The sequence below is a fragment of the Sylvia atricapilla genome, chromosome 6 (genome assembly GCF_009819655.1).
Source record: "Sylvia atricapilla isolate bSylAtr1 chromosome 6, bSylAtr1.pri, whole genome shotgun sequence".
Taxonomy (NCBI): domain Eukaryota; kingdom Metazoa; phylum Chordata; class Aves; order Passeriformes; family Sylviidae; genus Sylvia; species Sylvia atricapilla.
Genome location: NC_089145.1, coordinates 10,096,356 through 10,122,724, shown reverse-complemented (window position 1 = coordinate 10,122,724; position 26,369 = coordinate 10,096,356). Strand labels below are relative to the sequence as shown.

The 26,369-nt window shown below is 63.5% G+C and overlaps 2 protein-coding genes across 6 annotated transcripts in view; one reads left to right on the top strand and one right to left on the bottom strand.

Annotated features, from left to right (window-relative positions):
* The window catches only part of PLEKHG3 (pleckstrin homology and RhoGEF domain containing G3), an 8,394-nt gene extending 661 nt beyond the window's left edge, over window positions 1–7,733 (top strand). Inside the window, exons 2-16 of one of the 2 annotated variants that reach the window (XM_066320701.1) lie at window positions 2,119–2,432; window positions 2,521–2,621; window positions 2,721–2,790; window positions 2,883–2,929; window positions 3,014–3,164; window positions 3,375–3,509; window positions 3,624–3,806; window positions 4,031–4,123; window positions 4,207–4,293; window positions 4,406–4,439; window positions 4,525–4,632; window positions 4,795–4,869; window positions 4,960–4,998; window positions 5,115–5,389; window positions 5,624–7,733. In XM_066320701.1, the coding sequence (XP_066176798.1) occupies window positions 2,157–2,432; window positions 2,521–2,621; window positions 2,721–2,790; window positions 2,883–2,929; window positions 3,014–3,164; window positions 3,375–3,509; window positions 3,624–3,806; window positions 4,031–4,123; window positions 4,207–4,293; window positions 4,406–4,439; window positions 4,525–4,632; window positions 4,795–4,869; window positions 4,960–4,998; window positions 5,115–5,389; window positions 5,624–7,186 (3,237 nt within the window). In that variant the 5' untranslated portion in view covers window positions 2,119–2,156 and the 3' untranslated portion in view covers window positions 7,187–7,733. Of the gene's footprint in view, window positions 1–2,118; window positions 2,433–2,520; window positions 2,622–2,720; window positions 2,791–2,882; window positions 2,930–3,013; window positions 3,165–3,374; window positions 3,510–3,623; window positions 3,807–4,030; window positions 4,124–4,206; window positions 4,294–4,405; window positions 4,440–4,524; window positions 4,633–4,794; window positions 4,999–5,114; window positions 5,390–5,623 lie in introns of both variants that reach the window. The other variant, XM_066320702.1, reaches the window with a different exon arrangement.
* Window positions 7,693–26,369, bottom strand: SPTB (spectrin beta, erythrocytic). Of its 4 annotated transcripts, XM_066320692.1 has the most exons (37): window positions 26,214–26,291; window positions 23,797–23,874; window positions 22,680–22,877; window positions 22,454–22,605; window positions 22,111–22,284; window positions 21,910–22,001; window positions 21,747–21,827; window positions 21,539–21,654; window positions 21,233–21,345; window positions 20,966–21,153; window positions 20,767–20,884; window positions 20,213–20,371; window positions 19,826–20,128; window positions 19,530–19,680; window positions 18,571–19,438; window positions 18,351–18,488; window positions 17,510–18,269; window positions 17,215–17,417; window positions 17,042–17,132; window positions 16,821–16,967; window positions 16,014–16,277; window positions 15,666–15,881; window positions 15,490–15,579; window positions 15,117–15,392; window positions 14,643–14,773; window positions 14,187–14,391; window positions 13,731–14,105; window positions 13,346–13,590; window positions 13,127–13,265; window positions 12,969–13,053; window positions 12,684–12,880; window positions 12,489–12,598; window positions 12,131–12,212; window positions 9,394–9,563; window positions 9,142–9,315; window positions 9,028–9,070; window positions 7,693–8,563 (listed from the first exon to the last, which is right to left on the bottom strand). In XM_066320692.1, the coding sequence occupies exons 3-37, from the start codon at window positions 22,825–22,827 to the stop codon at window positions 8,393–8,395; spliced, it is 6,975 nt and encodes a 2,324-aa protein (XP_066176789.1). In that variant the 5' UTR covers window positions 22,828–22,877; window positions 23,797–23,874; window positions 26,214–26,291; the 3' UTR covers window positions 7,693–8,392. The 4 variants fall into 4 exon arrangements, with proteins under 4 accessions (XP_066176789.1, XP_066176790.1, XP_066176793.1 ...); XM_066320693.1 differs by lacking the exon at window positions 23,797–23,874 and having other exon boundaries at window positions 26,214–26,369; XM_066320696.1 differs by lacking the exons at window positions 7,693–8,563; window positions 9,028–9,070; window positions 9,142–9,315; window positions 9,394–9,563 and adding an exon at window positions 9,584–9,658 and having other exon boundaries at window positions 26,214–26,290.

The following is a 26,369-nucleotide window of genomic DNA, read 5'->3' as shown; positions in this document are numbered from 1 at the left end:
CTGGGGTCCCCGAGGGGCAGGAGACAGCAGGACCTTGGGATGCTGGGAGACCCTCGGGACAAGCACCCAGAGAAATCTGGAGTGGTCCTCAGGCCGAGCCCGGGGGTGCAGGACAGGCTGTGGCACGTGGGGTGACCCTGGACGGGGGTCCCGGGGGAGGTGGGGGTGTCCTGCGCCCCTCGTTCGGGGTTAGGCGGCGCGACGCCATGGGCGCCGGGCACTAAGAGGCTTTGTCAGCCCCGCGGGTCGGTGCCACCTTGTCCCGGGAATGCCGTGACACGGGGACCCCCGTGGTGCCGAGCCCCCCGAGTCCCCGCGGGCGGGAGCGCCCAGCCGGTGCCCGCCGGGAAGCGGCGGTGCCAGCCGGGGCCGGGAGCGACGGCCGCGGCAGCTGCGCCGGAGCCGGCGGCGACCTCCCCGCTCCCAAGGCCGCTGGGATTCTGGAAAATGCCTGGAAATGGTGAACCGCCTGCCCTTATATGGCTCCGGCGGGTTGGCGCGCCGCGGCCCCTCTCCCGGCGTGCTGTGCCGTGCCGTGCCGGGATCCTGGGAAAACGCCGTGGGCTGTGCCTTGCGCCCCAACTCCCGCGCTGGAATGTGCAACGGGGCTGGCGATCCCACGGCGGGGAGAAAATCCCACCTCACTCCCACCGGCCCCGGCGGCTCGGCACAACAAACCCGGCCCCTGCCTCAGTTTCCCCCGCCGGGGAGTTTTGGGGAGCCACCAGAGCCCCCTGTTCGGCACTCCAGGGGGGATCGCCCGTCCTCTGTGGCGGGGTTGGGGAGGGTCGGGGGCGTGAAGGTCAGAGCTAATCCCGCCCGGAGCAGGCGGCAGCGGGAGGGCTCTGGGCGGCCGCCTGCCCACCGAGGTGATACTGAGGGGGGTAAGAGGATCAACCCCCCCGATCACTGGGGCGTGATGACGGTAGCCGACGGGCCAAGGCGAGTGGCCGCGGTGCCGGTGACGTGGGACCGGCGCCGTAATCCCGGTGCTCTGAGCGGATTAGGATGGCCGGGGGTGGCCTTCAGGGACGAGCTGCGGTAGCCACAAATCCTCAGGTGTTAGGTGGGGGAGCCCCTGACTGGTCCCCCAGTGCCACCTGGGGATCTTCTCTTGTCCCCCCGGCAGAGTGGGGTAGGGGTCAGACACTGCCGGTAGGGATGCTCAGGGTCTACTGTCTCGGGTATCACTGGCTGGGTGCCCCCCGCCCCGTAGTCGAGGTGACCCTGGGGCTGGGTGCCCCATGCTTGTAGGGGTGAGGAGTTTGGGGGCTGGGGGAGCTGCTCCCCAAATCACCCAGATCCGGGTGCCCAGGAGGTGCCTCATGGCAGGATTTGATGTACCAGCACCCGGGGTCCTGAACTGTGGCACCGCTGGGGACATGGGCCTGAACCCCTCTTAGGAGGCACCACGGTGGCGTTTTGGGGGGCTCCGTGTGTGTGTGCTCTGGGAAGCCCCAGGGAGGGCGGTGGCTGCGTGGCGGCCACGCTGCACGGTGGGTGTGGGGAAGCTCCAGCGGGAACCGGCCTGACCGGTTGGGTGCCGGCACCGGGGGTGCCGGGGGGCTCGGGCAGCCACGCTGCCTGCACAGCACGTGGCACAACTCAAGGTCACTGTCCCCAGGGCCACCCGCCACGGTGACCGGGGCTTAGTGGCCTCGACACTCCCACACGCTTTGCCGCTGGCTGTTGTTTTCTGGGTGTCCTAACCGTGCTTGTGGCACTGAGCGGTTTTCGGTGGCATGGGAGGATCCTGGTGGCACTGGTGGTCCGGAAGGGCGAGCCAGTGCTGAGCTCACCTGGAAAGTGTCCCGTGGGTGCGGCGGTGACGCATGGCTCCGGTGGGTGGGGGCAGAGGCGCTCGTCCCACCTGGTCCCAGCACGGTCCCTGGGTCTGGGATGAGGAGAAGGGGCTCAATTCCCAAGTCTCAGCATTGGTGGGCTGTGCAGAGACTGTTGTGCTGTACACCCGGAATTTTGGGGTTGGGGGATGCCACCACCTCTTGGCATAAAGGATTTGGCCATCAGGATTCTTCATCAGGGTGACCCCCTTGGTGCCACACATCGCCCGTATTTGGGAGCTCTCCACACCCCCCTAACCCGCCACTCTCCCCTCAGAGCCGCCCTGTGCCCCACTGCTGCCAGGGCATGCCGGGATGCCAGTTCCCGCGTGCCCACAGCGCCCTGCCTTGAGCCTGGAGCCCGGCTATGCCATGGAGGATCCGCCCGGCACCAGGACCGAGACGTGGGCCGAGGGGCTCCATAACGCCAACAACAATGCATCCCCGGGGGGGTGGCCAGGTGCCCGCGGTGGGCACCCCCTGGCAGCTTTCGGGGGTCCCGGCGCCAAGCCCAGCTACCTGGACCGTGTGGTGCAGGAGATCGTTGAGTCAGAGCGCACCTACGCCCGTGACCTGCGCAGCATCGTGGAGGTGGGTGCCAGGGGACACGTGGGGGCACACCCCTTAGGCACGGTTTGGGGTCTAGGGGTGCAATGGTGCCACTGTGGGTGCCTGGCAGGGTTACCTGGGCAAGATCATCGATGCGGAGGAGCCGGTGCTGCGACCAGAGCAGGTCAGCGCGCTCTTCGGGAACATTGAGGACATCTACGAGCTCAGCAGGTGGGGGAGCAGGTGCCACTGGCAGGTGACAGGGGTGCGACCCTGTCCCACGGGTGTGTGGGAAACTATGGTCACCCTGTCCTCTCTGTGCACCCCCAGCACCCTCCTGCAAAACCTGGAGAGCTGCGCCAATGACCCCGTGGCTGTGGCTGTGTGCTTTGTCACCCGGGTAAGGGCCAGCAAAGTGGGTGGGGGGCACAGGGGACACCAGGGGGGGACACTTGGTCATACCAGGTTCTCACTGTGTTCCCTTACCTGCAGAGCCAGGAATTTGCTATCTACACCCAGTACTGCAACAACTACCCCAGGTGGGTAGGGGGCAAGCTGGGTGAGCAGGGGCCACAGGGGTGGGCAAGGGTGGGCAGGGATCTGAGCCCCCTCCCTGCCTGCAGCTCGGTGGCAGCACTGACTGAATGCATGAGGAGCAAGGTCCAGGCACGGTTCCTGCGGGAATGCCAGGAGCGGCTGCGCCACGCGCTGCCCCTTGGGGCCTACCTGCTTAAGCCTGTCCAGAGGATCCTCAAGTACCACCTGCTGCTCCAGGTGAGTGCCTGGTGCCTGGCACGGCACAGTGTGGGCACCTGCTGTGGCATGGGCGCCTGGCACAGCCTGGGGTGACACAGGGAGGGGCTACAGGCATCTGGCCTAACCTTGGTACCAAAGGTGGCACAGGGACATGGCTTGGGTGCCTGGAGCAGCCCAGGCACCTGGCACGGCACATTCCCATGTCCTGATGTCACGTACTGTGCCCAGGAGATTGCCAGGCACTTTGAGAACAAGGCGGGGGAGGACTACGAGCTGGTGCTGGAGGCCATCGACACCATGACCTGCGTGGCCTGGTACATCAATGACATGAAGCGCAAGCACGAGCACGCCATCCGCCAGCAGGTGGGCACCATGGGGACACCAGGGGCACACCACAGGGGCGATGGGTGGCACCAGGTGACACAAGATGGGCACTGTGGTGGGGATGCTGACACCCCTGTCTCTGTGTCCATGCAGGAGATCCAGTCGCTGCTGCTGGGCTGGAAGGGACCGGACCTGACGAGCTACGGGGAGCTGGTGCTGGAGGGCACATTTCGGGCACAGCGGGTGCGCCACGACCGTGCCCTCTTCCTCTTCGACAAGGCCCTGCTCATCACCAAGCGCCGTGGTGACCACTATGTCTACAAGAGCCACATCCCGGTGCGGGATAAGGACAGGAGACTGTGAGGGTGATGGGATGGGGAGCCCACTGGGTGCCAGGGATTCATGTGGATGGAGGAACAGGGTGGGTGCCAGGAACCCCAGTGGGTGCTGGGGTTGGGGGAACTGGGGAATGCTGGGAATGGAGGAGCCCAGTGGGTGCCAGGGACCCTGGTGGGTGCTGGGGTGGGAAGTTCCAGAGATGCTGATGCCTCTCCTGGCAGTGCTCCTCACTGATGCTGATTGAGAGCACACGGGACTCGCTGTGCTTCAGCCTGGCACACTACAAGCACGGCAAGCAGCAACACAGCCTGCAGGTAAGGGGGCGTGTGGTGGAGGGCATCCTGGGGATTCCCCGGGACCCCCTGCCTGACCCCACCACCCTCCCTGTGTCCCCCAGGCCAAGAGCGTGGAAGAGAAGCGCATGTGGACTCACCACATCAAGAGGCTCATCCTGGAGAACCACCATGCCACCATCCCCCAAAAGGTGAGGGTGGTGGGGTGGGCACCTCAGTGACACCAAGGACCCTGCGGCACAGCAAGGGCAGGCAGCTGTACCCCACCTTTGCCCCATTTCTCTCCATCCTCCCTCCACCCAGGCTAAGGAAGCCATCCTGGAGATGGACCTGTTCTGTAAGTGCCACCAGTGCCCTACTATTCCCTCTCTGCCTTACTCTGTCCCCCTCGTTTTCCCTGGTGTCACTCCCTGTCCCCACAGACCCCCCACGCCTGCCCCGCTGCAGCCCTGAGCGCCTGAAGAAGAGCTGGTCCTGTCAGCCCCTGGCTGATGCTGCCCCTGAGCCACTCCAGGGACGCCGGCAATCTGGTGAGAGCCACATGTCACCAGGGTTCCTGCTGTCCCATGTGTTCCCATCATGCCACCCCACCATCACCCCTTCACCAGGGCCAAGCTGTGGCTGGGTGACACCAATTCCCATAGGGAAGGTGGCACTGGATGCTGATGGTGCCTCTGTCCCTGTTGCCAAAGAGCCCTTCCAGCACCAGGGGCACACGGAGACACTGCTGGAGCGGCTGCAGGGACACGGGGGGCGCAGGCAGTCTGGTGTGGACAGCGGACAGGATCAGGGGTCTCGGGGTGCTGATGAGCTGGGGGACAGGGGAGTGATGCCACTGTCATCTCCCCTCCTCCCAGAGCCCACCAAGCACAACCTGTGGCACCTGGGCGAGCAAGGTGAGCTGGCACAACTGCAGCACCAGTGTGACAGATGGAGGGGTGGCTGGGGGCCATGGGGGGAATTCTAGGTGCTCCCTCCACTAATCTCTGTTTTTCTCTATCCTGGCTAGCAGGACTGAAGGTAAGGCCGGGTGTGGTGGGCTGGGGTGCCCAGTGCCTTCAGCTCTGGCACGGGGTGCTGAGCCCGGCGCTCACCCCCACACAGAACACTGGCAGCGATGGGGCGCTCCTGGAAGTGGGGGAATCACCCCAGCACCCCAGAGCCTGGGCAGCAGCTGAGGGCACGGTGGCAGAAGAGGAGGAGGAGGAAGAGGAGGCTTTGGGCAAGGACTGCCAGGAGGAGCTGCCGGGAGCTGGAGATCTGCTGTTGGAGCCCCAGGAGGAGCAGGTACCAACACAAGCCCTTCAAGCCCCAGGGAGGGCATGCAGAGCACCGCAAATAGCTTCTAGAGCACTCCCACATCACTTCTGGGGTACCCTGCATCATTACTGGGACATCCCACACCACTCCAGGGTGCCCCATGTTGCTCCCAGTACCCCCTCCCAGGTCTCCATGGCTTGGCTGGGATTCATCCTGCTCGGAGAACCCCAGCTCATGAGTCCCCACATTTGTCTCGCCCAGGCTGGGGGACACCCATGGGTGCCAGAAGGACCCAAGCGGCCAAGCAGCTGGAGGCCGGGGAGCTGTGAGAAGGTCAGTTCAACCCCCCGGCCCTCAGTCGGGGCTGCCCAGGGACCCAGCACCCACCCCCCTAACAGCAGTGCTGGGGAGCACCTCAAGGTCCCCAAATCCCCATCCCTGGTGGGGACCCTGGCGCTGCCCAGTGGGGACAGGGAACCGGAGCGCCCTATGGAGGATTTGCAGGTGCTGAGCAGCGAGGAGGAGGAGGAGGAAGAAGAGGGGGAAGGAGCCGCCAGCATTCTGCCACCCTCAGTGCTGGACCAGGCCAGTGTCATCGCAGAGCGGTTCGGCGGCGGCAGCAGCTTGTCCCGAAGGAGCAGCCTGGCGCTGGAGGGACCCCTGGGACGCACCCCCAGCCATGGTGGCAGCACCCTCAGCCTGGATGGGGCCCCCCCACTCGAATCCGGGGAGCCTGGAGGATCCCGCAGTGCCATCCCCTCGCCTGAGCCCTTCACCAGAGCCCGCCGGGAATCGCTGCTCTCCAACCGGGACCGCCTGCTCCTCGACAAGATCAAGAGCTACTATGGCCATGCCGAGCACCGTGATGCTGGTTTCGGGGTGCGCCGCCGGGAGAGCCTCTCCTTCATCCCCAAGGGGCTGGTGCGGAGCTCCGTGTGCCGCCTCAATGGGCTCCCACGGCCCCCCGAGAGCCCTGAGCCCCCCACGCAGCCTGAGGCACCAGAGCCATGCCAGGAGAACGGGGTGCAGCCCCCCGAGCCGCTGCTTATCGTGGAGGAGGATGACGTGGGCACCGCAGCGTCACCCCCGGCGCCACCTCCTCAGCTGCTGCTGACACCCCCTCACCTGGGCACCAAGGTGTACCAGCTGGCACGGCAGTACAGCCTCCGCATCAAGAGCCGCCGCGGCGGCACCCGCCGCCCCCCGCTGCCGCTGCAGGAGGACGGGGACCCTGCCCCCAGCACCCCTTCGCTGGCTGTGCCGCGGGACGAGGCGCTGGTGGCCTCTCCGTCCCCGCGTGCCCCCCGCAGCCCCTCGAGCCCCGTGGGCGCGGAGCCCTTTGCCTGGCCCGACGTGCGGGAGCTCCGTGCCCGTTTCGGTGCCCCTCGGCCGCCGCCGGTGAGCCGCAGCCGCTCGGCGCCCGAGGGTCCCGGCCGCGGTGGGCGTCCGGCCGGGAAGGAGCGGGGCGGCGGCCGGAGCCGCAGCGCCGAGGCCAACGGGGGCTCCGAGACCCCGAGCCCGGCGCCCGCGCGGTACAGCAGCGATGGGGCGCTGTGGGTGGCGGCCGAAGCCCCTCTGGGCCCCGGGCAGCGGGTGCTGGTGCTGGAGCGGCTGCCGGAGCCCCCGGCCTACGTGCAGATCCGCTCGCCCACCACGCGGGAGAAGATCTGCCTGAAGGCGGTGGTGGAGCGCTGCAAAGCCTACCAGGCGTCCGAGGAGTACCGGCGGCGCTGCCCCGAGCCCCCCGGTAGCCCCGAGCCGCTGCGCCACGGCCTCGTCAGGGACCTGCGGCAGAAGTTTCAGACCCTCGATGCTGCCAGCTAGGGGCAGGGACGGGTAGAAGAGGTGTCTTGTGGACCCCCGCGGGAAGGAGCACCTCGTGGACCTCCAACCTTCCTGGGAGAAGGAGCAGCGAACGGACTACGAACTTACCTGGAAGAGGCACCCCATGGCCCCCCAAGGCTGTTTGGAAGACAAGAACCTTTTGGGAACTTCCAATCTGTCCAGGAGAAGGGATACCCCCGTGGACCCCCAGCCCTCCTGGAAGAAGGAGCACCCCATGGACACCCAGCTTGTCCAGAAGGAGAACCCCATGAACCCCTGACCTACGTTGAAGAAAGGGCACCCCATGGCCTCCCAGCCCACAGGAAAAGGGGCACCCCATGGACTGCCCCAACCCACCTGGCAGAAAGAGCACCCTGGGGACTCTCAACCTGCTCTGGACAAGGGACACTCCCTGTTCTCTCTGCCCACAGGACCAGGGGCACCCCGAGAACCTCCCGCTACAACCACCAGAGGCCACCCCGCAGGCACCCAGCACCGCGCCCTGCTTGCTTTCACATCTTTATTAGAAAAAAAACCCCAAACTGAACCCAAAGTTCCTCTGTGGTCGCCCACCCCCCCTCCAGGGTGTCTCGGCCCGGCTGTGGGGTGCAGCAGGCCCCCCACCCCGGCTGGGGGGAGCACGGGATGGGGGGTGCCAGAGAGGGGCCCCCATGGGCTGACGCTCTTTGGTTGGTGCCCGCAGGGGCCAGGGGGGTCCCCCCTCTGCACCCACGTGCTGCGGGGGGGGTTATGGCTTTGGGGGGCACCCACGCACCCCCCGTGCGGGTGCTGGGGGGGGTCCATGCACACCTGTGGGGTGCACACCTGTGCTGTGCGTGCGGAGTGGGGCCGGGGGTGCACCTGCATGCGGGGACACACGTGTGCAGACGTGTGCGTGCAGGGACACGTATGGGCACGGGAGGCACACGCCTAGGGGGGCACCTGCGGCCGCCTCCGCGCAGGGGTGTGCCTGAAGCGTGTAAATGTATGTATATATATAAATACAAATATATATATATACACTGCACACGGACACGTGTGCTCGTGGCGGGGGGGCTGGGGGCCTCCTGCCCACACGTGACCCCCACATGCCCCTCTAGACCTGCTCGCACCTGTACAGGCACCACACACGCGTGTCCTTACGCACGCGTGGCCCCGCTGGCGTGACGTGGGATATCATCCCCCCCCTCCTGCCATCCAGGGGGGTTATTTCTTTTTTGGGAAGAAGCTGAAGCGTTTCTCCTTGTCCTTGCGGGGCAGGGAGGCTTCAGGGGGGGCCGGGGGTATGGGCAGGGGGAGGCTCTGCACCTTCCCGCGGCTGCCCCGACACTCCGTGATGGCTGCGCTCAGCCCCTGCAGCCAGGCCTGCAGCTCCTCCTGCGGGCACAGTGGGGTGGTCGGGGAGGCTTCCCTGGCCTCTCAGCAGCGTCCCAGCCAACCCCACGGCCCCTTGGGTGATACCAGTTGCTCTAAGTCCTCTGCAGGCACCCATGTGCCCCTTGGGCACTGCCAGCTCCTCACTGTGTCCTCATGGCACCCCTGGCCGTCCCCTTCCCCTCTGAGCGTTGCCAGCCACTGCTGACCACACCCCCTAACCATCCCTGTGTACCCCAGTCACTGTTGGCCACCACCACGTCCCCTGGACAACTACAGCCACCCCACATACCCCTGGGCATCACTGCTGTCCCCCTGGAAACAACCAGCCACCATCCTGCATCTCTCTGGACATCTCTGACCACCCATGTCCCCTTGGGCACTGCTGACCACCACCACATCCCCCAGCCACCCTGTACCCCCTGGGCTCCACCAGCCAGCCTGTGTCCCCCCAGGCCACCCCTCACCTCATCTTTGCCATGGAACAGCCACTCGCTGCCATTGCTGAGCCTAGGGACAGAGCACAGACACCAGTGCCACGCATGCCCATTGTGCCACCCCGCACAGCGCTGCGCCCTCACCTGAGCTTGAAGACGTGTTTCTTCTTCTTGTACCCCGTGGGCACCTCGCAGCGGGCATCCCACAGCCCCAGGGGCTCCTCACCCTGGCACGGCAGCCCCAGCGCGCGGCTCTTGGCGTCCTTGAAGAAGGCGAGCTGGCCACCCCGCAGGACACAGTACCGCGTGCTCCATGACCTGCACCAGCACCATGTCACCCCGGGGACACCGCCCCGCCGGGGACACCGCGCTCGCCACTACCGCTGCTGTGCCTACCGGTTGGATGCGCGCTTGGTGGCCGCCTCCAGGTCGTGCTTGCGGCCGAGGTAGCCCTCCAGCTGGACACTGCTGACACGGGCGGGCAGCGTGGCCGGCTCCTCTGGCTCCTCCCGCGTTGGCCGTGGGGTTGGTGACACTGGTTCCTCGTCACCTGTCCTCGGTGCCAGCTGTTGCGAGGCAACAGCGCGGTTATGCCGCAGTGTCACCCACCCACTGCCACTGATGGACCCGCGGCAAGGTGTCGTCCCCTCCCGCAGTGGCACTGGGCACATGGTTTGCTGTTACCAGTGGGTCATGGACCTCAGTCTGGTGGCCTGGGGGTGGGCCACCCCCAGATCTCCACACCAGTGACCTCACCAGCTCCGGAATGTGGGAACTGGTGTCTACTGGGAGGACCCAGTGAGTGGTAGGATGCCAATGACCCCACTAGTTCTGATTGGTGGGAACTGGTGACTGCTGGGAGGACCACTCAGCATCCCCATCCCAGATGTGATCTCCCAGGGAGTGTATGGGATCCTGCGGTGAGTCCAGCCCTGGGACTCTCTGTGCAGTGCCACTGACCCCACCAGATGCAGTGTGTACGAACTGATGGTTACTGGGAGGACTGCAGTGAGCATCTGGGACAAGATCCACCCCTGGGACTCAGTACAGTATCAGTGTGTGTGTGTCCACGTGTTCAGCTCCAGCGTGCAGGAACTGGTGGATACTGGGAGGAACCCAGTGAGCAGCTGGGACATGGTCCAGCCCTAAGACCCCTAGATCTCAGTGCCTATGACCCCACCAGCTCCAGTATGTGGCAGCTGGTGGGTACTGGGAAGACCCCAGCAATCAGCTGGGACCCTCAGCACAGTGCCAGTGAAGCCACCAGCTCCAGTACACAAAAACTAGTGGCGACTGGGGGGACACCACTGAGCAGCTGGGACATGGGCCAGCCCTGGCACCCCCCAGTCTTGGTGCCAGTGTCTTCTCTGATTTAGGGTGATGAGGTTGAACCAAGCTAGATGAGCAGTCCTAGGAGCTATCTCAGTGTTGTCGCCAGCCCAGGGGACATGGGGACGGTGAGAGGTTGCGGACTGTGGTATCAGTGCCATCATCTCAAGGCAGTAGTGCCTGACAAAGGGGATGCCCATCCAGCTGGGTGCCACAGGAGGGGCTTGGCCAGGGCCCGTGTCCCCAAGGAGCCAGGAAATGCCCATGTCCCCAAGCAGGCAGTGATCTTGACCCCAGATGTGTAATTCGGGGTCTTGTCTCCAAGCAGGCGAATGTGATCTTGTTCCGAGGCAGGCAGAAGATATTCCAGGTAGAGGGGGGACATGTCCCCAAGCAGGGAAAAGTATCTGTGTTCCTGAGCAGACAAAGACCACCTTGTCCCCAAGGAGCCAGAAGATTCCCATGTCCCCAAGAACGCAGAGCACCCCTGTCCCCAAGGAGATGCCCATGTCCCTGAGCCTGTGGAAATGTTCTTGTCCCCAAGAAGGTTCTCAAGGATCCTGTCCCCATGCAGGGGAAAGTGATCTGGTCCTCAGGGATCCAGAGGACAGCCATGTTCCTGAGCAGGCTGGCAATAAGCAGAGAGCACTCCTGTCCCCAAGCAGTTGAAAGTGGCCATGTCCCCAAGCAGGCAGAGTGGATCCTGTTCCTGAGTAGCCAGAAGATGCACATGTCCCTGTGCTGGCAGAAACGATCTTGCCCCAAGGAGCCAGGAGATGCCCATTTCCCCAAGCAGGCAGAAGAGGCAAAGGGAGTTCCTGTCCCCAAGGAGCCAGAGGATGCCCATGTCCCTGAGTAGGCTGGCAGTAAGCAGAGACGGCTGCTGTCCCCAAGCTGATGAAAGTGGCCATGTCCCCAGGTAGGAAGATATACTCTCCCTGAGTAGCCAGAAGATCCCCATGTCCCTGATCAGGCACGAATGAGCTTGTTCCTGTGTAGGCACTCAAAGATCCTGTCCCCGGGCAGGGGAGAGTGATCTGGTCCCTAAGGAGCCAGGAGATTCCCATGTCCCCAGGCAGGCAGAAGAGGCAGAAGGGGTTCCTGTCCCCAAGCAGGCAGAGCCACAGCGAGCCATCGTGTCCCTGCGCAGGCAGAGCACGTGGGAGGAGCAGAGAGCTGGCAGCAAGCACAGGGGCTGGCAGACGGTGACGATGCCCTGTGGGCGACAATGTCTGCCTCCAAGGGTGACATGACAGTGCTGCAGGGCGTAATGATGCCCCACAGGGTGCTGATGTCTTGTAGAGTGACAAGGTCCCACAGAGTGGTGATGCCCCACAGGGTGACAGAGCCCCATTGGTTGACAATGCTCCATACGGTGACTGTGTCTCTTGGGGTGACGATGCTCCAAAGGGTGATAATGACCCACAGGGTGACAATGCCCTGCAGGGTGACGATGTCCTGTACAGCAGTGATGTCCCTTGGGGTGACATGGTGGCCCCAGGGCAGACACTACAACTCTGGCTGCTGCACAGATCCCAGACACACGCATACACCATGGGTGCCACCCCCCATGTCACCCCAGGAGTTGGGGCAAAGGGGACATGCAGTACCCCTATGCCTGCCCGGCCTTTTTTGGGAAATTCAACATTTATTCAACACAAGGAAAGGACAAGGTGAGGGTTGGGAATGCAGGGATCTGTCAACACAATGAGGTCATGCACACGAGGGGTGCCAGGAGCTCTAGGACATGCAGGGACACCTTTTTGGTCATCAGGGAAGGTAAAAGCTAAACTCAAGAACTGACCGGCTCTGGTCCATCCGTAGTGGGCAGCGAAGTGTCCTGTGTGCTCACATCCTTCTTCTCCTCTTCCTCCTCCTCCTCAGACCTGCGCAGGGAGACAGCCAGTCAGCATTACCGTCCTAGACATGATAACACAGCAATGGGGCTCACTGGTGCTCTTCTGTCCCCTCTGAGGGGTGAAAGCCCTGTCAGGGTGAGGCTTGACCTTCATTTCTCCTCTTCATCAGCATCAATTTATTGCTTGGAAAAGGCAAATTGCTGAAAAGTTCCTTAATGCTAAAAAAATATCCTTTAATGGTTTGAGAAGAGGGATGTGGAAACAGTGTCCCTGGTCACATGGAATGATGGTGGCATCCCTTACCCGGCCTCCAGCTCCCCATCCAGATCCAGGCAGTAGTCAGGAGCTTCAGAGCGTGTTGTCCCGTCCCGCACCAGCCCCTCACGCAGAGACCGCCCGCCCAGGAGCTCCAGCTGCCAGGCAAGAAGTGAAGGTGTTAAGGAATGGGGAGGAGACGGTGGCAGGGCAGGCAGGGGCCTCATCCTGAGCCTTTCTCACCGTTGTCAGCTTCCTGAGGGCGGCAATGCGCTCCTCCCAAGTGGCAGAGGACTTCTCAAAAGCCTCATGCCGCTTCAGCAGCTTCTCCACCGCATCCACCGTCTGCCCGTAGTCGCTGCTGGCTAGGTAGGGCTCCTGAGCCATGAGCCATGACTCGGCCACCGAGGCATCGCGGGAGAACTGGCACACCTCCAGCACTGTGGGAGGGATGGGCAGCACTCAGCCCCTGGACCACCCGCTCCCCAGCACTGCCACACTCCTCCCCAGCACCCCCGGCGCACTCACGCAGCCGCAGCCGCTCCCAGCGCTGCTCCCACGTCTCCATCATGGCTTTCCTCTTGTCCACCAGCTCCACCAGCTTCGCCTTGATCTGTGAGGAGATGCTGTTAGGGGGTGGCCCAGATGGCATCACCCCCACCGCCCCTCATCCCTGATTCCCTCACCTCTGGTGAGTCCTGGTGCTTGCGCTGCAGCAGCTTCTTGCCCAGCTCAATGCAGGTGGTGAAATTCTTTCCCCGAGCATCCACCTCAGCCTTAATTCCCTGGTGGTATTTCATCAGCAGCTCCACCGAGGAGACATCCCTGAGGACACAGAGGTGCCACGGTCAGCGGTGCCATCGGTTCCATGTCCCATCCCAGGTGCCTGCTGGGTGCATCTGTACCTGGGTTTCTCCTGTGTCTCAATCTGCCGGACAGTGCTCTCCATCCAGGAGAGCAGATCCCGTGCCATGCTGAAGAAGCGGTGCTTGTCAGCCGTGTCCACCAGCCGTGCCCGGCGCCCGCTGCAGGCCTCCAGCAGCTCCTGCAGCGCTCGGGACACCTCCTGCTCCTGCTCCTGGATTCCAGCTGCCTTCTCCCCTGCGTAGGCGGTCTGCAGGCGTGCTGCCGTCTCCCGAAACTGCTGCACCTGCACAAACCACAGAACAGCTTGGCTTGGAAGGGACGTCAAAGACCACTGAGCCCAGCCACCTACCATGGGTAGGGACATCTTCCACAAGACCACAGAGAATGCTGAGCACTGGCATCCGTGTCAGGCTGGAGGCTCACCTGTGCCTCCAGCAGCTGGAGGTCCCTCTCAAAGGCGCTGTGCATGCGGTGGAAAGCCTCCACTGTGCCGGCATCCTCACCCAGATCCTGGGGCAGTTCCTGGCGCCGGGTGGCAATGAGGGCCAGCAGCTCAGCACCGTCGTAGAAGTATTTGTGGAGGTCATGAGAGGCAGCGAGGAGCTGCATGCGGGTGTCGATCAGCTCCAGGAGGTCAGCCCAGCTCTCATTCAGTCCGTCCTTCCACTCAGCTATGGTGGCTGCCTCGATGTGCCCCGCATCAATGAGGTCCTCAATGGTCAGGTTCACCCGGTCCACACGCTCCTGCCCCACGTTCCCTGTTTCCCGCGCAAACTCCCGAAACTTCTCCCGCAGGAGCTGCACAGAGGGAAGAGAAGGGTCAAGTCTCTCCCCTCGAGCCAACTGCTGGCACTGCCACATCCACCCCATCACCCTCACCATGACATGGTCCAGATCCTGCCCCATCTCCGGGGAGGAAGCAACCACATCGCGCTCCGCAATCCACTGCTCCAGCTCTTCCACCTCCCGCTTCAGCTGGAAGAGGTGGGACATGTTCTCCAGGCGCCGGCGGCGCTCCTCGGCCGCCTCCTTCAGCCCCGCGTAGTGCTTGTCCACCTGGCCCTGCAGCCGGATGATCTGCTCCCTGCACGGCCCCGGCACACAGACACCCAGTTCTCAGCCATGAAAAAATGTCCCCGACCCACCCGTGTTGACATCAGGGAGGGTTGGGGGTGAAGGACCCACTTTATGCTCCCCATATCCCTCTCTGACCACCTCCCTGCCCAGCTGGAGCAGCTGACACTGCCAGAGCTCCAGCCAAACCCCCACCCACATGGTGTTGTTGAGGGCACGGGGTCACCCCAAAGGACAGGGAACACATGGTGTGGCACCTACCCCTCGGGGTGGCCAGCAGAGAGCAGCTGCTGCGCCCTCCCTGCCAGCTCCTTGATGGTTTGTCCGTAGTCCTCGATGGAGCGCAGCTGCCGGACATGTCTCTTCAGCATCATCATACAGCTCTCCTCATCCTATGGCATGGAAAACATCAGTGCCATCAGCACCTGGCGTGGTTGGGGGTCAGGGACTAGGGTCTAGAGTCAGTGCCAGCTCTACAGGAATGTCCTGGCTCTGTCTGATGCCGCAGGGAGAAATAGTGAGCTCAAGGGAGGCATGGCATGGAATGGGATGGATGGTGTGTAATGGCACAGGAATGACACATAAAAGCAGGACACACCTCGGTGTGTCACATGTGGATAATGTTTAACAGAACAGCATGGCACAGCCTGGGTCAACACTGGACATCCCAGCAAGGCATGGCTCAGTGCAGCACAGACCCCCCAAACACAGAGCATCAAAGAGAATGGCTCTCACCTTTGGCTTCTCCTCGGGTCCCATGAAGAGCTCCTGCTCACTGACCCAGGTCTCAGCCTCGTCAGCATCCAGGTAGTACTGCTGGGCCTCCTCGGCCTCCCGCAGGCGCCGGTGCCGGGCAGCTGCCTCCTCCTGCAGCGTCTCCCACAGCGCCCGCAGCTCCTGTGCCTGTGCCGCCAGCTCCAGGCCTGGCTCCTCACCGCTCCCCGCTGCCTCTCCCCGGCTCAGCACCTCACCCAGGCGGGGGGCATGGCCCGCCAGCTCCTTCTGCAGTGTCTGCAAGCATGAGGGAAGTCACAGTGAGAGTCACCCATGGGATAGATCCCAAGGGACCACCCGGAATGGTGGCTGTTGCTGCAGTACCCAGGCTCACCTCATTCCTCTTGGTCAGGCGCTGCACGCTTGGGAGGTCAGTGCCGTGATCCGTTGACCTCGCCAGGGAAAGCCGCTCCTGCACCCATAGCTGCAGGAAAGAGCACCCACTGAGCCCCCTGCAGCACCCATGGGCACCCCCAGCCCCCCGGCCCCCGCCACAGCAAGGACACTCACCGTTTCATCTTCCAGATCCCGCCCCAGCTGGTACATGGCCTTGGCAGTCTCCAGCTCCTTCCTCTTCCTCTCCAGTGGCTCCAGCAGTTCAAGGACTCGCTGCCGGAGCATCTGCTCCTGCCTGGTGGTATCTGGCACATCCCCAGCACCAGGGGTGCCCTGTCTTCCTAGTTCCTCCAGCTCCTTCATCCATGTTCTCACTTGCTCTTCCAGTCTCTGGCAGGTCAAATCCATGTGAGTTAGAGATCTGAGCCGAGATGGAGAACCCCAGTCCCATTTGGAAACAAACTGCATCGCCTTGGACCTCCTGCCCCTTCCCAAAGGACCCAGTGAGGTGCTGGTACCCACCGTCAACCTCTTCAACAGCAGGTTGGTGGCGGTGAGGTCCTTGACCTTCTCGGCATGGCGCAGCTCCTCCTGTGCCCGCCCCAGCCAGCTCTCCAGCTCCCCGTAGCTCCGGGCGTACAGCGCCGAGCGCTCGGCCTCGAACAGCTGCCGGCCCTTGTCCTCGGCAGCGCTGCGCAGCTCGGCCCAGCGCCGGCGCAGCTCCTCCAGCCGCTGCGTCACCACCGCGCTGTACTGCGGCTTGCGCGTGGCCAGCTCCGTCCCCTCCTGTGGCAACAGCAGAGATGGGGGTGGTCACTGCCGCATGGGGACACCCCACCCATGCAGCAGGCTTGGAGCATTCCAAAGTCCCGGAATTGTTAGGGTTGGAAGACACCTCTCAGGCCATCGAGTCCATTCACCCCATCCAGCCATTCCCCCTGCCATGGCCACCACTAACCCATGTCCCCAAATGCCACATCCACATGGTGTTTAAATCCCTCCAGGGATGGGGATTCCACCACTGCCATGGGCAGTATTTGCCAAGGCTGCACAACCCTTTCTCTGATGAAATTTTCCCTGATATCCAATCAAAACCTCGCCTGGTGTGACTTGAGACTATTTCCTCTCGTCCTTTCCTTTGTTTCCTGGAAGCACAGCCCAACCCCCAGCTGTCTGCACCCTCCCGTCAGGGAGTTGTAGAGAGCAAGAAGGTCCCCACTGAGAATTCTTTTCTCCAGGCTGAGCCTCCCAGCTCCCTCAGCAATTCCTCATGCTCCAGACTCTTCCCCAACTCCGTTCCCCCTCTCCGATCACGGTGCTGGCACCCACCGCCTCAATCTTCTCCAGCCAGCTCTGGTTGGGTGCCAGCTCAGCCATGAATGCCTGGTGCTTCTGCCACTTGCTGTGGAGACCACGGGCTTCTCCATAGGAGACATCCTGAGCCATCAGCATCTTCTCATCCACCCAGGCATCAAACTGCAGAGAAGTGGTGTCAGTGCTCAACCGGTGGGGACCCCCCAGGGATGCCACCAGCCATGATGTATTCCTACCTCACGGCAGCTCTGCAGGAAGGTCTGTAGGTCATGGTTGTCCTGCATCAAACCCGCTGCCTCTTCCACCTTGTCCATGACAGCTCCATGCCTGGCAGGGAACCATGGATGTGCAGCATCAGCCCCGCTGCCCACACACTGCCCACCCACCACCGGCCCTGTGCTGAACTCACCGCTCCTGAAGAGTTCGGCACTTCTCAGAGATCTTCTCAGCAAAGATGTTCTCCTCAGCCACCAGCTTGGTGCCACCAACCACCACCTCTGGCACCTTCTTGGCATTGCTCTCCACATCAGCACGGAAGTTCTGGAAGCGGTGCAGGGCAGCAGCCGAGCCCTCCAGCGTGGAGGGCAGCTCCAGGTGGGACAGTGTGTACTCCTGAAAGGCACAGCAAGGGATCAGTGCACAATCACCTGTTTTTGGGGTGCCCACGAGCCAAGAGGCCCAAAGGACATCGCCTGAGCACCCACCTGTTTGGTGAGGAGGATCTCTGCCTGCTTGGTGTCGCGAAGGAACTCCTGGAAGTTGCGGCACTGGGTGAGGAAGCGCTTCCGAGCCTCTGCCATCTTGCCCAGGGCAGCCCAGCCGTCCTTTACGCCGCCCAGGCGCTGCCGCAGCCCCTCGTATTCGGGGTCGGTCTGTCCCCCCAGCACCCTCTCCCCTGCCTCCGCCAAGGCGGCGAAGGCTCCCGCATGCTCCTCGGCGTCGCGCCGGGCCGCTTCGTGCCGCTGCAGCATCTCCTCTGCTTCCCCCAGCGACGCCGGCACCTCATCGACGGCAGCCACGGCTTTCTGAGCGCCGAAGAGCCACGCCTGGAAGTCATCCAGGTCCTGCAGGAAACTCCGGAGCTGCCCGGCTTCCCCCAGGGACGCTGCGCGCTCTGCCAGGGCCGCCTGCAGCTCGTCCCAGGCAGACGTGGCCACCGCCAGCTTCTGGGCCACCTCCGTGGCTGCCTCGGGCCGCTCCTCGGCCAGGCGCTCGGCTTGGGAGCGCAGGGCGGCCAGGCGGTCCTGGGCCACTGCCAGCTCCCTCTCGATGCCGTAGAGCTTGCGCTGGGTGGCCAGGACGCCGGCCAGGTCGCGGCCCAGCTCGGCCGTGGCCTCCACCGCCCGGGCTTTGCCCCGCAGCCATTTCTGGGTCTCCTCGGATTCCAGGTTATAGTTAAGGAGGCGCAGTGCCGAGCCCACCGCCCGCTGGCGCTCCGACACCAGCTCCCGGAACCGGCCCCACCTGCGGGACAGAGGTGAGGGATGGCGGGGAAGGCACTGTCACCGCGTCACCCGCCCGCCCCGGCGCTGCCCGCCACCGTACCTCTCGTTGAGCTGCTCCCGGCACTGCCGCACCTGGGGGCTCCGGGGGTGCCCTCTAGCCAGGAGCCCGTCGGCCGCCTGGTTGACTGCGGCGATCTGGGAAGCCACGGTGTCCATGTCTTTCTCCAGCCCGTCCAACCTGCGGGAACGTCCAGGCTTAGAACGAGCAGCGACTCAGGACAGGGCACGACAGCACCGCCACGGCAGGGGCTCCTTCTTACCTGCGCTGCGTCACGTCCAGGTCCTCCAGCGCCTGCGGCACCTCCAGCTCTCCCAGCCAGGTCTCCTTGGAGCCCATCCAGAGATGGCAGGCGTCGCTCTCCCCGAAAACAGTGTAGAGGTTTAGGGCATCCTGCAGCTGGCGGCCGCGGCGTTCGGCCAGCGCCGCCGCCTCGGCGTGCAGCTCCCGCAGGGCCGCCAGCCGGCTCTGCGCCTCGGGGCCGGCGCGCAGCTCCGGCGGGAAGCCCTCTGCCTGCTGCGCCAGCCTGTCCAGCTGCTCCCGGGCGGCCGCCAGCTCGTCCAGCAGCTCCTGGTGCTGCCGCAGCAGGACGAGGGTGCGGGATTCATCCTGGCCCAGCTCCTCGGTGGCCGCCCGCCGGCGGGCATCCTGCAGCCCCTCCGCCAGCTCCTCCACCTCCGCCTGGAACTGGAAGAAGCCCTCGGCTTCCCGCAAGCCGCGCCGTCGGAACGCCGCCAGCTCCTCCAGCTGCGCCCACAGCGCCCGCACGGCCGCCCCCCGCTCCCGCAGCCGCTCGGCCGCCCTGCCCGCGGCCGCCAGCCCCTCGCCCACCGCCAGCGTCTGCTCCAGCCGCCCGCCCCGGCTCCGCATCTCGGCCTCGAAGGCAGCGTGCCGGCGCTGGAGCAGCAGCACGCCCGGCAGGTCCTTCCCGAAGTCCAGGGAGGAGTAGAGCTGCTCCTGCTCCTTGATCCAGCTCTCTGCCTCGTCCAGCTCCCATAGGCAGGTCCAGAGGGAGCGGGATTGCTCCAGCAAGGCTCTCCTGCGCGCTGCCAGTACTTGCAGCTCTCGCCGGCACATCTCCAGGTGGCTTACGCGGTCCTGGATGACTTTGGGGTCGCAGGGACGATAGCCTGGGCAGGGAACAGGGTGGAAGCTCGTCAGTACGGTGTCTTGCTTTCCCTTGGGCATGCCAGGGATGCCAGGGTGTCCTGGCACACCTACCCTCAGCCTCAGCAAAGCGGAGGGCGGCAGCACTGATGGCTCGCGTCTTCTCTGCCTGTACAGCCATGTCGGCCTCCAGCAGGCGGTGGGTCTGCAGCAGCTCCTCCGCTTCCAGAAGGTGCTTCCCAGATTCGGGAGATGCCAGCTTCACCTGCAGAAGACCCTCAGCCATTACCCACTGACACCCAGAATTCAGCACCGGCACCCCAACAGCTCCCTCCCCAGTGAACTCTCACCAACATCTGGTGGGACAAAGACACCTCACCCACAGTGACAACCCAATGCCCACAGCTCACCTTGACCTCATCCATCCAGTCGATGCAATGAAGCATCTCCTGGAAGAGATGCTGCAGGGTGAGGTTCATCTCCAGGCGCTGGCGCCGGGCAGCCAGCAGCTCCAGGAGCTGCTCCCAGAGCCGCAGGATATTGTCCTTCCGCCCATTGATGCGCTGGATGTCATGGTAGTCCTCCAGCTCCAGCTCCTTGGCCACCGCCTCAATGGCCTGCACCCTCTCCCTGTAGGCAGCCGTGTCTGTCTCGATGGCCTCGTGCTTCTTCTTGGCTGCCTCCACTGCTGCCAGGTCCTGCCCAAAGTTGTCCTGCCCCAGCACAGAGCCTATGGTGAGGCTCTGGTGAGCTCCCCAGGTGGGGGTCCCCAGGGTGAGTGGTCCCCCCCTTCTCACCTGGGCCACCAGGCGCTGGTTCTCGCTCAGCCAGGCTTCCCGCATGGCCGCTTTCCGGTCAAAGCGCCGTGCCAGCTGCTCCAGCTTTTCCTGACGGATCAGCTCGTTGCGCAGCGCCAGCTCCCGCTCATGCTCCGCTTTCTCCAGCTGCTCCCAAGCCTGGGGGAAGGCTGCACTGGACAGGTGGCACCCATATCCCACATCCCCCCATCCACTCGTGTCTTGTTCTGCTGACCCCCAGGTAGAGGAACACAACCTGCCATGGGATGGATCAGTTCTGTCCCAGTACAGATTCTGCATTTCCTGGGATGGACCTGAATTGCCTCAGGAGATGGACACAACCTGCTCCAGTACCTATGCCAGCCTGCCCAAGGACCTGAACTACCTCAGGAGATGGACACAACCTGCTCCAGGACCTATCCCAGCCTGCCCAAGGACATGAACTGCTCAGGGATGAACCCACTCTGTCTCAGGAGAGGAATTCAGTTTCCCCCAGGAGATGGACCTGACCACAGGAGACAGCCCCCAGCTAGGACAGCAGACAGAGCCCATACCCGGTTGATGTCAGAGACCAGGCGTCCCTCGTGTGGGGTGTAGACACGCTGGTTGTTGGCTCTCATCCGCGACTGGATGGTGAAGAGAAGCACCTCCAAGTTGCCCTTCTCTTGAAACCTGGCCCAAAGAGAGCTCAGCATTGGGCACCTTTGGGTGCTCCACACCACTGGGCAGACATGGGGAACAGGGGGCTCTTACTTGGGGGGCTTCTCCACGGTGCGGTAGGTGCTGAAGGCTTGCAGCTGGTGCTGCACGCCAGCCAGCGAGTTGGCGAAGCTGCGGCTGTTGAGGGAGGCGATGGTCTGCTCAATCCAGGTGAGCAGGTCAGATGCCAGCCCCCCATAGCCCTCGATCATCCTCTCTGTCTCCTTGGCATGCTCGATGACCTGCGGTGGAACCGGGGGTGAGTGTGAGGGGCCTGCACCCCAAGAGAACACCCCTGACCGCCTCAATGCCATTCCCTACCTTGCCCAGGCGCCTTCCTTCCACCTCCAGCACCTTCATCTTGGAGAAGTAGTGGTAGAAGGCCACCACGTAGGTGATGATGGACTTCTCATCAGGGTTCTCCGTGAACACATCTGCGAGGTGTGAGCAAGAGGTGTCACTCCTGATCCAACCTCAACCCACTTCACAGGCCCCACAGCCTCATAAGGTCCCTCTTGTGCCCACCCAGGCCCTCCTTCCTTGTATTGGGAACCTCTCTGTGCTTCATGAAGCCTGGGAATGTCCCAGGGGAAACTGAGGCAGGAGGACTGACAACAACTGCCTCACCTTCAGGGTCGAGGAGAGGGGTGATGCCCAGGTGCCGCTCTGCCACACTGAATGCATGTTCCAGGTTGTGCCGGGCATTGGATTTGGTAAGGTTTTGGAAGTCAACCAGCTCAGGCCTGGGGACAGTGGGCAAGAGACAGCGGTGACACACCTGTGGGACATCTCTCAGTGCCACTGCCACCCCAGTGCCTACTGCTGTGCTGCCTACCTGTGTTTGTGGATGAGGGCATTAAAGGCCAGCCCGTCCTTCCAACTTGAGGTGAAGTTGGTGACGTTGACATGGGGGTACCTGCAATGGGGACAGGGTATCACTGTCACCTTCTGGACACTCCTAGGCCCTGATGCAGTTATGTGAGGATCCCACCACCTACCCTGCTGTTTTCATCTGGCACCAGAGAAGAAGTGCATCCCTGGCAGAGCGTGTCTCCCGGCCCTCCTGCGTCTCCACAATGATGTCCTGGATCTGGGGGCAAAAGGACATTCTGGGGTTGCAACAGAAGTTCCATGGAGGATGGCTCTCACTTGAGAAGGAGGTGTGGAGAAGAGGGATGCCCGAAACCACTTGTCCTCACCTGGAAGCGGAGAATGATGGTCCAGATGAGGCCGAGGACAAGGCGATGGTTGCCATCCACGATATCATGGGAGCCCATGTTCTCCAGGTGCACCCGCTGCTCCTTCAGGAACTGCAGAGCCTTGTCCACATTCTCCAGACAGTGGATCCGCATCCGGCCCTTGGTGGGCTTGGGCTGGGGCATGACAGTGCTCAGCACCCTCCCTTCCACACCCGGTACCCTGCATGGGGACCGCCCCACGCCCATGCTGCCACCCCAACCCTTGGCCAACGCCAAGAGAGATGGTGTGGCACGGCATGGCAGGCCACAGGTCCCAGCATCTCCATCTGGGTGGGATTCCTACCAGAAGTTCTCCAGACAGCACTTCCAGCAGTTTGATGAGCACCCTCCCATCCCGGAGGTCCATGTAGAGGTCTGAGATACGGCAGGTGACACGAGCCAGGTGCGAGTTCACCCACTTGGTGAAGGTTTTCTTCTGCACGGCCTCCCGCTCATCTGCAGGGACAGCAGGCACAGGGTCACCCACAGTGGGGACAACCCAAGTGGGAGTGAGGGGACCTGCCACCCACCTGCCAGGGCTTTGATGCGGGAGCGCTCAAAGAGCCGTGCGGAGCTGTTGTCGTTGTCCAGCTCATCGTCGGACGCATCCCAGCGGACATTGATGCGGCTGTACTGCTGCTGCAGCTCCAGCTGCTCGTAGTCATTGGCCGAGGTCATGGTCCCAGTGTGCCCCGGCCCGGTGGCCGTCGGCTACCGGTGAGAGGCCCCTGGGGGACAGCAGGACCGTGAGCATCAGTGTGGCCGCAGCGGCCCGCTGGCCCTGCGGCACGTGGGGATTTGCGGCTCAGAACCTTGGGATAAGCTGCTCAGAGGGATTTAGCCTCACCCCACCCAGGTGTTGGGGGGGCACCTGGCAGCTGCCCGCTCCAGGACCCCCATGCTGAGCCCTGCCGAGCTGTGCTAATGGCTATTTACTGTGCTGCGTCCCCACCCGTGTCCCTCTGCCCAGCTGAAACCTCAGCCCAGGTCCCCAGAGGTGTCCCCCCAATCCTTGGATGCCCCCAGGGAAGGGGCTGCTCCTCACCTCCACCCTGACCCCTGCGCCACATGGGGGCTTCGCCAGCACTGGTGGCAGAAAGTGGGTGACAGCTGCCGGCAGGGGGGGGCCACCCACCCCCAGGGACATTTGAGACACAGATAGGACATGGCTGGTATCTAAAAATGCTTCTGAGCAGCTGTCAGTGGCTGCTGGGGCCCCTGAGGGGTGCGAGGAGATGGGCTGGGCTTCCCACAGCCGGCAGCATTTCCAGGATCTCCCCTGCAACCCAGAGCTGCACAGAGCCCGCAGTTGTGGGTGCCAGGGGGAACCCTGTGTGCCCCAAATTCCTGCTGTCCCCGTGAGCTGTGACAACCCATGAGCCCCCAGGCCCCCTTCAGATGCCCTGGGCATCCCCCGGGTCCCCCCTGACAGGGTTATCAGAGCAGCCCAGGCTGTGCCACACCCCAACTCCGCACCCTAATCGGGGCAGCACAGGCAGGGCCTTGGCTCGGACCTGGAGGCACCGGGAGTGTGCAAGGACATGGAGGAGCGTGCAGGAGTGTGGGCAGTGCAACAAGGACACACAGGAGCACACCAGAGTGTGCAAGTGTGAGGAAGGGCGTGGAGAAGGGTGGCAGAGTATGTACCTGTGAGCCAGGACATGCAGGGACTTGTCACAGCATCCACATGTGAACGAGGACATACAGAAGTGTGACAGAGTGCACCTGTAAGCAAGGACACACAGGGACATGCCAGAGCGTGCACAAGTGAACAAGGACAAGTAGAAATGTGCCAGAGTGTGTATGCCTGAGCAAGGACATGCAGGAACACACCAGAGCGTGCACGGGACACACACAGCAGGCACACAAGTGGATGCCGGGCCATGCAGGAGGGTGTGTACCGGAGCAGGCAGGAGGGTGCTGGAGCTGGGCCTGCAGCCCCTCATGCCGTGACTCCATGCCTCTGCCAGAGCACCCAGCTCGCCCAGGCAGGAAAGCCCTGTGGGAGACCAAATTTGGGGATTTTGCCCCCAAAACTTCAGGGACTGCCAGCAGGATGGGTGTGCTAAGTTGTGTCGAGTCTCCACAGGATAATTCAGTTCTGACTGTGTCCCTCACAACACGGCAGCGGGGCCATGGCTGCGAGCATCCAAGGAGGAGAAAGAGGAGGAGGAGGAGGAAGAGGGGAAGGAGGAGGAGGAGGAGGAGATGACGCTGAAGGGAGCCACAGCAGGCCCATGGGAGCATTCCGAGCGCGGGCGCTCACCCACCCTTTAAATCTCCCTCCGCCGCACCGGCGCCTTCCGAGCATCCCTCCCTGCCACAGCCACGCCGCCACCAGCACTCGCCACCCGGGAATTGTCATTCCTCCCGCTCAGCGTGCAGAAAGCTGGGAATGCCAGCATGCCGGCCTCGCCGCCAGCATCCTGCGGCCGTGGCCCGGGCAGCATTGCCTTCCCCGGCCAGCGGCTCGGCACGGTGAATCAGCACTTCCCGGTGAGGGGCTGGCACCGTGCCACCACCACAGTCCCCCCGCCGGGCATGGGGAATGTCCCCCCACACCCCAAGGGCGGCCGGGGCAGTGGCTGGCACTTGGCATCTATGGCACCCTCAAACCCATTCCCTGGCTCATCCCTCACAGCCACAGCATGCTGCCGGAAAGCCCATTTCCAGTGCACAGAAACTCATCAGAATCCCCCAAAACACCCCAAAATTCTGCCCCATCACCGCCATCCGGAGTCTGGCATGTCCCCCTCGCTCCACTTCACCAAAACACTTGGATTTAGCATCTCCCCCATATCCACAAGCGGCCACGCTCTGGTTGGGAAGGGGCAGGAACCAGGGGGCATCCCCCCAGCCCCCCAACTGTCTCCTGCCTGCCAGGTACAGGGCCGGGAGCAGATGGTCCCTCTCGGCACGGCCACGCGGCACAGCACGGGGCAGTTGGGCATGGAAAGGCACGGCACAGCTCCTCCGGCTGTGATGCCCTGCTCCGGCCAGGGCTCCCCGGCCACACTCCCACCTGCCAGGAGGATTTGGGCTTCCCCAGGGCCACATGCCGGCCATGCCACGACTGTCCCATGTCACCCAAGCCGGTGACACGCACACGTGCTGACACTCCACAGACATTTTTGGCTATAAATAGGCCTCCCCTGCACACGGCGCCAGCCGAGCCCTGCTCCCTTCTTAGAAGCTGCCCCCCGCCCTGCACCCCAAAATCACCAGACAGTGCCCCAAAACCACATGAGAGCTATAAAATAGTCTGTGGGGGGCCATGGTGGCACCCAGCAGGGGTTTCTGAGTCTCTTGTGCTTGCCACCGTCTTCCAGGGCACCCCAATCCCCTGTTTAGGGAGCTGGAGATTTATAAAGGGAAAAGCTGGGAAATTAGGCCTGGGGGACCCCTAGATTATTGAGGTGAGGGTACGAATTCCCCCAGCCAAACATCCACCCATGAGCATCCTCCTGGCACCGGGACAAGGGGGCCCAAGGGCATGGCACCCCAAAAACCCTTCCCAGTAACTCCAGTTTGCCCAGTTGCTAAAAACTAGGGGACAAAGTGGGTTGGGTGATGTGTCCCACCGAGACCCTCAGTACTCAGCTTTTCCACCGTGTCCCAACAGTGCTGGGAGCACCAAGGACTGGTGTGGGGAACCCTCCACGGGTTGGCACCCCAGGAAAAGTGTCCCCAGGGTGTCCCCACACTGTCCCCAGGCTGTCCCCTGGGTGTCCCTAGAAAGTCACCGTCACTCGCCCGCCCCGTCCTTCCCGAGAGCAGCCCCGAGGGACACGGGGTGACAGCAGACTCCCCGCCGCAGGGCGAAAAGGGGGTTCAGGCTCCCCGGAGGGCTCTTCACCCCCGCCACCAAACTTTCCTCCGTGCCCACCGTCTCCCCGCCAGTACCGCGCCCGGTGTTCAGTGCCGCACCCCCCACCCGGTATTCCCGGGGGGGGCAGCGCCTGCCGGTGCCCCCCCGCGTGTCCCCGGGGACCCACGTCTCCCGCTGTCCCTCGGTCCCTCCCGTGTTCCCCGGAGCGGCGCATCCCGGTGCCGCGGGGTCTCACCTGCGCGGGGCGGCGGGCGGGCGAGCGGCGGCGGCGGCGGCGGGGCCGGCGCGGGAGCGGGGCGGGGGGAGCGGAGCCGCCCTGCACCGCGATATAAATAACATTATCTGGGCGCGCAGGGACATTCCTACCCGGAGCCGGCGGCGCTGCCCGGCC

Excerpts from the sequence above, each read along its gene's own strand:
- SPTB (XM_066320693.1), bottom strand. The coding sequence starts at position 22,827 with ATGACCTCGGCCAATGACTACGAGCAGCTGGAGCTGCAGCAGCAGTAC. Across the intron at positions 13,054-13,126 it reads AGCACCAGGACTCACCAGAG|ATCAAGGCGAAGCTGGTGGA; the intron begins GTGAGGGAATCA and ends ATCTCCTCACAG. Across the intron at positions 12,213-12,488 it reads GATGGGGAGCTGGAGGCCGG|GTCTGAGGAGGAGGAGGAAG; the intron begins GTAAGGGATGCC and ends CTCCCTGCGCAG.